Genomic DNA, 9,855 nt, shown 5'->3' on the forward strand with positions numbered 1-9,855 from the left:
TTTGTCGGTTCATTGTACCTCATATGTGTTCCTAACTGGTCAGTTTGTGAGAGAAGTTTATTCCTTGTAACCCCCTTTGAGAAGTCTTTGTCTATCCGTGAGTGTTTGTTTGTAGTTAGTGTTTAAGAGTTTATGTCAATCCTGTCCTGTTAAGTTGTTTTAGTTTTCCGCCCTAGCTGTTGTTTCCCCCCTCGTGGGTTTTGTTTTCCCTTTTGTGTTAATAAACCCTTCGTGTTGAGAATCCTGTCTGCACTTGAGTTCCTCCTTTGCCAAACCCTGACAAATATATGTGCAAATGATACACATGAGAGTTTAGAAATGAAAACAAGACAAGACTTTACCAGTGGTTGTGATTGGGTGGAGTAATGGATTGTATGGTGGTATTCTCTCTGTTGTTGTAGACACTGATGGGTGGACTGGTTTGAGGCTTCTGATACTAAGAAATTTTTTTTTTTTTTATCTCAGTAAATAATTTGTAAACAAACCACAGAAAAATAAATTAATAAGTTACATGTGATTAAATACTCACCTACACAGTAAGCTCCACAAAACGTTGGTTTGACAAACTCATAAACATAGTAATGTCCAGGACAGGCTTTGACTCTTATAGGATGGGATTTGTAATCACAGCAGCCACTCCATGAGAAACAAACCTGACGGGTGACCACTCCATCTTCCAGCTGTGGGTGAGGGCCGTTGAGTGACAACGGGTTATAAGTGCCACACATGCCATTATTAACACATGATTCTGTCATCTGGGCGTTCTGACCATTGTAGAACATCCTGTACCAGCCATTCCACTCCACATTATAATCACACATGTAGTTGTAGTAATAGTTATTATAGTAATAGTTGTCAGTGGCTCTCCAAGGCTCATCCAGACTGGTGTAGTTATAGCAGGGGTCCACACTTGGGGTGGTGAAAGGTACTATTATAAAGAGGCAGAAAGAGAGCATTACATACATCAGATTTAATTCATTCAAGATTATAATATGAAAACCAACAGTACAACTGATAATAAGCATGTCAGATATAATAATGAATGAATGTACACAATACTGCACAGTATACTGGTAATGGGATTGAAACAGTTGGTCTGGTAAATTTGTAGACATAATATTCTCCAGGACAAGCTTTAACTTGGATTGGTTCAGATCTGTAGCGACTGCACTGATAATCGCGAGAGCCGTAAACTTCACGAGTCACAACTCCATCTTCTATACGAGGATGAGATCCACCAAGCCACAGAGAACTAATGCTTCCACATGACATATAATAAAAACACCACTCAGGCATCTGAGCACTCGACTCATTAATGAAGAGCCGATACCAGCCGTCCCATTCTACAAGAGTGTCATCATGATCAGAGATGTATCCATACATAGACCAGTAATTGAGTGTGCTTCTCCAGTAGTTGTTGAGTACATTGTAGTTTTCACACGGGTCATTATCTGTTAGTGTGATAGCAAAACAAACAAGTTATACTTCACTGAAGAACTTCACAAGTGCAAATCTTTACCAGTAAACAATCAAGAGATTGTTAAATCATTTACAACATAACTGTGTGATAGTGAAGCTAAAAGTTCTTGCAATTGTGCTATCATACCTTGATTGCAAGATCTGTTGAAGCTTGAGTCAGCCCCCCCACCCCCCATAGTAGTGTACTGTATGTTAGACCACTTATGTAACCTTTAGAAAGAAAAGGCCTTTAATTTATAAACAATGTTAGAGCATTTATTGTCATTTATTTATTTATTTTTTTACATACTTTTCTCCTGGTTCTTGGTTTAGTTAAGGAGTTACGGAAGTTTTTGAATTGTCTTTTGTTTCTTTTATTCCTAATGGGGCATTTAGTTTCATGGTTAAGGTAGCTTACTTTGCTTCCGGGTTTGCTACCGTTCGGACGTTCTAGCTTACTGCTCTGCGCTTTGCTTCTTATTTCTGTACTTTTCTCTGATTTTTCTAAGATTTTTACTTCAGCAGATCAGCACAGTGCTCAAACAACAGATTTTTGGCACAAACTCTAAAACTAAAACATTGGGACTGGAATAATACTACAAAAAGAAGACTTTGTCTCCCACAGATAACAGCTTACGTTCCTGTGATGGGATAACAACTGCCTACATTCAAACAGAAGAGAGAGAAAATGCCTCCTGTTGGATCTACTTGTTGCATGAACTGCTGCAAACTTCTACAAAGGATTGTGATTCTTGAAACAAAGTTACTTTCTGGACTTCCAAAACAGACGGAACACTCAGCAGACCGTCGTCATGAACCCCCTCGGCATACAGCCGGTGAGTCCCATGAATATTCAGAATCTCAAAAGTTTATACCAAGTGTAGAGGAACAAGCCAAACTGATCGCCACACTAATCGATGGCACAAACAGGGAGCGAGACCCAAAGGAACACGTGATATCAGATTGTCAAGAGTTTCTCATATTGCTGCCATAGCTTCCTCTACCCCAGATTCGACTATGACAAGGCTTGTAAATACTGGTATTCTACCACCCCCTTTACATCTGGAGAACAGATCTGAAGCATTAATAAATGTGGGTGAGGAATCCCCAAATGTGATTAAACATGGACCGGATCAGCCAGCAGCTAACACCGCTATTAACAGGCGCTCAAGGTTGAGCAGACAGCGGCATTCAGCTCAGAGCGCAGCCGAGCCCAGGACTCTGATAGTGGGTGACTCTGTTATCAGAAATATCCATAGCAGGACTACAACAACATGCTGCCTTCCTCAAGCAACGTTCTCTGATGTGAACAAGGAACGTCAGAACATTCTGATGAAGCACAGGACTGCAAATCGAATCATCATCCATGTGGGGAAGAATGATATTCGGAAAGAGCAGTCAGAACTCCTTAAGAAGGACTTCATTGAACTCTTTGAAACACTTCAAAAACTCAAAGTTCAGTCATTCATCAGTGGACCACTCCCAGCAAGGGGAACAAATATGTTTTCATGGTTGCTTGGGCTTAACACATGGCTACAAAAATCTTGTAATACAAAAGGAGTAAATTTCATCGACAACTTCAATCTTTTCTGGGGCCAAAGACAATTGTTTAAACCGGATGGCCTCCACCCAAACAAACTTGGTGCAAGAGTGTTTAAGGACAATATCTACTTCTCACTTCGTCATCCTTCAGCAGAGTGTGTCAATCCATTCAGCACACACACACCGGGTCCGAGTCATCATGTGGTTGACATATCCCACAAGGACACTGATAACACCATGCAGCCAAAACAATCACTGCTGATAGACACTATCCCTGCTGAGCCCTGCCCACAGAGCTCCTCACAGACTGACTTTGATGTATCAAAACAGCTACAAGATTCACCACCCAATGACGACTTTCTGGAAAACAGCCAGGGAAGCCAGGACAACACATCACAGCAACCGGAAACACCAGAGACACAGCCCACCTCACCAGACACATTATCCCTCTCTCCAGCATCTCCACTTCTGTGCTTCTTACAGAAAATAGAGGAATTGGTGTATGCTGGGACTAAACTCTCCCTCTCATTTGCTGCTAGCCCACAGATATCAACAAAAAAAACAGCGGGCCCCCCAACCACCAAAGCCTGTGGGCCTTGTTCCTATGAGAGCTCTCCGACCGCTGCCACAACGCCAGGGCCCAAACCCTCTATCTGCTGAAGGTGAACCAAAAACAACTGATAGCAGCTCTCAGTGATATGTGTCGGGTCCCCGCTATAATAGCAGCAACATTCACAAATGCTTACAGAACAAGCGGGAACCCAGTTTGCCTGTAGCTTTCTCTATTTCAGTTTATCATGTGATAGAAAGTCTAAGGCCTTCTCAAGCTGAAGGGGCAAACTCATCTAATCTGTTGCCTATTATGAATCATACTAACATTGATGTAAAGACACCAAGCACTGCCATCAAGTTAGCACTTTTAAACATTCGCTCACTAAAAAATAAATCATTTCTAATCAACGACTTTATAACCTCAAACAATCTGGATTTTATGTTTCTAAATGAAACATGGCTAGAAGACAGCTGCAGTGCAACAATCCTAAATGAAGCAGCCCCTCCTAACTTCACTTAAATGAGTGTTTGCAGGACTGTTAGGAGAGGTGGGGGTGTAGCTGCTCTATTTAAAGATGTCTATCAATGCAAGCAAGTGCTTGTCTTTCGAATATCTAGGGATTGTGCTGAAAGGTGTCCCATGCATTCTGTTTATTATTATTTACAAGCCTCCAAAATACTCTCCAGCCTTTGTTGAAGAGGTCACAGAAATGTTATCAATAATTTCCTCAGAGTTTGACTGTTTTGCAATTGCAGGGGATTTTAATATTCACATAGATAATGCAGAAAACAAAACTACAAAAGAAATGATAACGGTTCTAAACACTTTTGACCTGATTCAGCATGTGCATGGACCCATACACAAAGGGGGAAGTGGTGGCCTAATGGTTAGAGAGTCAGACTCCAATCAAAGGGTTGTGAGTTCGAGTCCCGGGCCGGCAGGAATTGTAGGTGGGGGCATGTACAGTTCTCTCTCCACCTTCAATACCACGACTTAGGTGCCCTTGAGCAAGGCATTGAACCCCCAACTGCTCCCCGGGCGCCGCAGCATAAATGGCTGCCCACTCAATTGTTACTAAGGACATAGCACTATCTGATCCCTTCTGTATTTTCTTTGATATATTGATCTCTGCTACCACAAAATATCGGTGCTGGTATTGCTAGATCTCAGTGCTTGCGTTTGACACTGTCGATCATAACATACTACTAGAGAGACTGGAAAACTGGGTCGGGCTTTCTGGGATGGTACTCAAATGGTTCAGATCATACTTAGAAGGGAGAGGGTATTATGTGAGTATAGGAGAGCATAAGTCTAAGTGGACATCCATGACATGCGGAGTCCCACAAGGCTCAATTTTTGCACCCTTCTTGTTTAGCCTGTATATGATTCCACTAAGTCAAATAATAAGAAAGAAAAAAAATTGCCTACCACAGCTATGCTTATGATACCCAGATTTACCTAGCCTTATCTCCAAATGACTACAGCCCCATTGACTCCCTCTGCCAATGCATTGATGAAATTAATAGTTGGATGTGCCAAAACTATCTTCAGTTAAATAAGGAAAAAACTGAAGTCATTGCATTTGGAAACAAAGATGAAGTGTTCAAGGTGAATGTATACCCTGACTCTAGGGGTCAAACAACTAAAAATCAAGTCAGGAATCTTGGTGTGATTCTGGAGACAGACCTTAGTTTCAGTAGTCATATCAAAGCAGTAACTAAATCAGCATACTATCATTTAAAAAACATTGCAAGAATTAGATGTTTTGTTTTCAGTCAAGACTTGGAGAAAGTTGTTCATGCCTTTATCACCAGCAGGGTGGACTATTGTAATGGGCTCCTCACTGGCTTTCCCAAAAAGACCATTAGACAGCTGCAGCTCATCCAGAACGCTGCTGCCAGGATTTTGACTAGAACCAGAAAATCTGAGCATATCACACCAGTCCTCAGGTCCTTGGCTTCCAGTTACATTTAGGATTGATTTTAAAGTAATTTTACTCGTAAATAAGTCACTAAATGACCTAGGACCAAAATATATTGCAGATATGTTCACTTTTATTTTTGTTATTATTTTTCTTCGTGATTATTTTACTTTCTTTTATGTAAAGCACTTTGAATTACCATTGTGTACGAAATGTGCTATATAAATAAACTTGCTTTGCCTTGCCTTGCTTATTATTTTGGCCTGGCCCAGCCCTGAAATAATTTCTGTGTTCTTATTCATTTTATTATGTGCTAGCAAAGCTTGTTTCCTCTAACCTCACAATAAAAACAAGAACCTGAGGAAGTTCTTTTGAAAGCACTTGTTTGATTATGTATCACCCCTGAACACTAGACCCGAGGGTCATAACAGTATATGGTTGAATTAAGGGATCAGGAATATGGTTATGCAGAATAAGGCATTTATATGTGCTTTATAAGTACTAGTAAACCGCCAATATGCTAGTAAAATCGAACCTAATTAGAAACTAGTTAATGGAGAATAGTGTTCCCTAATCTCAAGTGTTACCATAAATGCATTTAAATATGTGAAACATAAATATATAGCTTACTCGATGTGATGCTGGATCCAGTGACTGTATGTGGACTCACATTAGAAGCCACCTGTGAAATAGTGCTGACATCTACAAAGAAGGACATTCAAGACAGGACTGAGATAATTTTAAATGGTTTAAAAGACTTTAGAATGTGGTAAAAAGGTAGGTACCTGTGCAGTATCCTGAACACCCGATTTGTGGTTTCTGAAGTTCATAGACATAGTAATTTCCAGGACACGCTTTCACTCTGATGGGGTTTGTCTTGTAATTACAGCAGCCAGCCCAGTAAGACCCTCCACAGACCTCTCTGGTCACCACTCCATCTTCTATCTGAGGATGAGGACCATTGAGCCACAGACTGATGTATGTGTTACAGCTGTATGAATTAACACAGGTCTCTGGCATCTGGATGTTCATTCCATAGTAGAAAAGCCGGTACCAGCCATTCCAGGAGAAAGAGTTATCGCAAATGTAATCTCCACTTTCACTGGTGGCTCTCCAGGGACGATCCAGAGACTCATAGTTGTAGCAGGGATCACTGCTGAAGCTTTGGAAAGCAACTGTCATGGTATTTGTAAAAGTACTGTTAAAATACTGCATTTACTGTACATTAAAGGCAATTTAGAGTATTACATTGTGAAAAAAAAATGATACATTTAACCTAGAAAAGAAGTAGTTATGTACAGTAAATGGGTGTTTAGACTAACACACATAAATCCTAACATTTAAACAACAAAAACAGTTTTGATTCATTTTTAGGTGGAGTACAGGTAAATCTAGAGCTATTCATTAGGAAAGGAGTAATTTAGTGGTTATGTATTATCATTAATAACATGCAAAAAACACATCATGTACAGCAGAAATGTGCTGTTATTTGTTCATCTAGAGTTGTGAAATTTGAGGAACTGTGTTACAACTAACATGAGATCTACAGTAGAGGAGTGCTATGATATTGGGAGAATTACAAAGAACCTACAGAATGTTTAATGGACTGCACTGAATCTAACGGGTTAATCCATGTTTAAATTAAATAATAAATTAAAATTCATGTTAAATTATAAAATAATCAGACAATGATCTCTTGATACATAAAAAAAAAAAAAGTCTCAAAATTTTTACGAGGAAAAGAGTTAAAATTTCACCTGCACAATATGTAGGTCCAGGGGTTGATATGATGGGCTTGACAAATTCATAGACATAATAATCTCCTGGACAGGCTTTGACTTGGATGGAGGTGGATGTGTAGGCTCCACACTGATTGGAATACCCCCACCACCACCCCCACATATAAGTTCCCAAAACTTCACGGGTCACCACTCCATCCTCAACTCTTGGATGAGAGCCGTTGAGATACAGTCCAGTTTCACCACCACATCCCACGTAACTCACACACCACTCAGACATCTGAGCACTTTCTCCATTCAGATACAGCCGATACCAGCCACTCCATTCTACAAGAGTGTCATCATGTCCATAGTACTGATATGCGTCTTGTCGTGTGTCTCTCCAGTATTCATCAAGTATGTTATAATCATAGCAGGGATCAGAGCTGGAAGTTGTAGATTCTGAGAGAATAATGACATAAAAAAGGACAAGCCTGTGATGATAAATACTCTCTATTTATGTGGCAAACAGTTGTGTCTTTATGACCTGATAAGATATTGGGATACTACACTAGGGAGGGGTTATATAAACTGACTGAACTTGTATCTTCAGTTTAAAACATTCTCTCACTAATTTAAAAAGATTTACTAACTAGATCTCATTTCATTTATAGGAGTTATATTCACTTCCATCAGCTCGAATGGCATGCGGCTCATAAATTCTCAAAATATATATTTATTTTGAATAGGCTGTATGGTATATCTGTATTGTAAATATGGTATTATATAGTATTATAGTACCACTTGTTTGCATTTGTACAGGAAACATTTATTTTCTAGAAGTACTGAAGCACTGAGGCTTTTAATAAAATCTGAAAATGTTTATTGACACCATAAAGTGAAAATAATGTATGTATGTAATCTAAGTTGTATGCATGCAGTATGTAACCATGTACAATTTCCTTAAAAATGTGATATAGTTGTCATGTCTATTTTATCTCGTTCTCATTGGTTTTCAGTTCCTGCTGTTCCAGCTCTGTCCAGCAGGTGAAGTCTAGTGTTAGTGTTCTGCTGTCAACCACGGATCATCTCACCTGTTGCTCCACCCACTTCACCTGTTCATCATCTCATTATCTACATGCATATTTACCTGCTTTCTTCAGTATTGATCAGCCACATCTTTCCAACCTTATTAGTTTGTTTATAATTCAATGTGATTTCTTGTCTGATTTTGACTTCAAGGCATTTCTATAAATATGTCTTTAGCAAACCTGACATTTGAGTCTGCATCTGAGTCTTCCTGATATATAGTGCTTTAATACAGTGAAATACACTGGAAGACCATTTCATAAATTAACACATATTAATTGATACTGTATAAATTGTCAGTTACTAAAGAATCTCATAGTTGTGAAATGTAAAGTTGGAATTATGAGAAATAAGGTCACAATTGTGAGAAATAAAATTTTCTTATAAGTCAAACCTGACTAAACATAATATTTTTGTACTGTTTTCTAAAACACATTATATAGTAAATGAATAAATAATAAAATGTTTTTTCCTATAAGTGATTATTTAAAAAATGTTGTCCCAAAAAGCCTGACAGTTATGTACTATTTATGATTATTATTGTAATTATGACAACTGTTTATAATTGGTGGTCTTATTAAACTAAATGCATCATAAAATAGACTGACCACAGCATTTGAAATGCATGTTACAATTGACAAAAATTCTAAACCATTTTTATTTGGTCTATTTAACACAAAATTACAAAAATAATGAAAGCTTTTCTAAGAGTAAGAGGAAAAAAACTGATATAAAACACAATAAAAAATGTTAAAATATGAGATTTCATATCAATAGGTAATCTGGTTTAATTATTCCTTTTATAAAAAGCAAAATATGGAAAAATAAGTGATTAAGTAAAGAATTATTGTACCTGTAGTTTGTCCATTGATTATTTCACCTGTTGAATACACAATAATTAATACATAATTAAACAAGCACATTAATATTAGGGAAAAACTCAGTTCACCTACTAATTATTCTCAAGCAGATGACAGATGATAAAACTCTCACCATTAATCAGCAGCAGTAGTGACACACACACAGAGATCAGAAACCTCATTGTGACGAATGGCAGATCCTGCACCTGCACACACATTTACAACAAATACACGTATATTCTTATATTCTTATATTAATTATATAGTATAAGAATATTATATTCTTTTAGATTTAATATTTTTTTAAAGTAATTTTTACTAAAAGGTAATTAACTATTATAAAGAAATAACTAAATAAACAAACATATTTTTTTAAGTAGCTCCCTAGTCTTTAGAGCCCAATGCGATGACATTTAGAGAAATATGTACCTGAGGTCAAATGCTGCTGCAGAGCAAACTCAGAGAGATTCTCTCTTCAGCAGCCGATGATGATCTCCAGCTCTCACGATCTCATCAGTGCCTTTATTAATACAAGTGGGTGGACCTTTACTGGAACCAAGAGCAATTTCTTAACAATGTCTTAAACCAGTTTTTCATGTGACATGGAGATATTTGTTATTTGAACGGATTGTTTCCTTGTGTCCACCTGCATTCACAAACACATTCTTTCACTCTGTGCTTGAATTAATCTAAATGTAGATGGAATGATGGCAA

General features: G+C 38.1%; 1 protein-coding gene across 1 annotated transcript in view; it reads right to left on the reverse strand.

The window, feature by feature from the left end:
- LOC113056465 (uncharacterized) overlaps nucleotides 1-9,655 on the reverse strand; it is a 9,923-nt gene extending 268 nt beyond the window's left edge. Inside the window, exons 1-6 of the mRNA XM_026223268.1 lie at nucleotides 9,571-9,655; nucleotides 9,275-9,347; nucleotides 6,260-6,649; nucleotides 6,105-6,176; nucleotides 1,053-1,472; nucleotides 530-928 (exon numbers count right to left, since the gene is read on the reverse strand). Coding sequence (XP_026079053.1) covers nucleotides 530-928; nucleotides 1,053-1,472; nucleotides 6,105-6,176; nucleotides 6,260-6,649; nucleotides 9,275-9,323 — 1,330 coding nt within the window. The 5' untranslated portion in view covers nucleotides 9,324-9,347; nucleotides 9,571-9,655. The remainder of the gene's footprint in view (nucleotides 1-529; nucleotides 929-1,052; nucleotides 1,473-6,104; nucleotides 6,177-6,259; nucleotides 6,650-9,274; nucleotides 9,348-9,570) is intronic.
- Between the last annotated feature and the right edge of the window lie 200 nt (nucleotides 9,656-9,855).

Source organism: Carassius auratus, chromosome 37, assembly GCF_003368295.1.
Source record: "Carassius auratus strain Wakin chromosome 37, ASM336829v1, whole genome shotgun sequence".
NCBI lineage: Eukaryota > Metazoa > Chordata > Actinopteri > Cypriniformes > Cyprinidae > Carassius > Carassius auratus.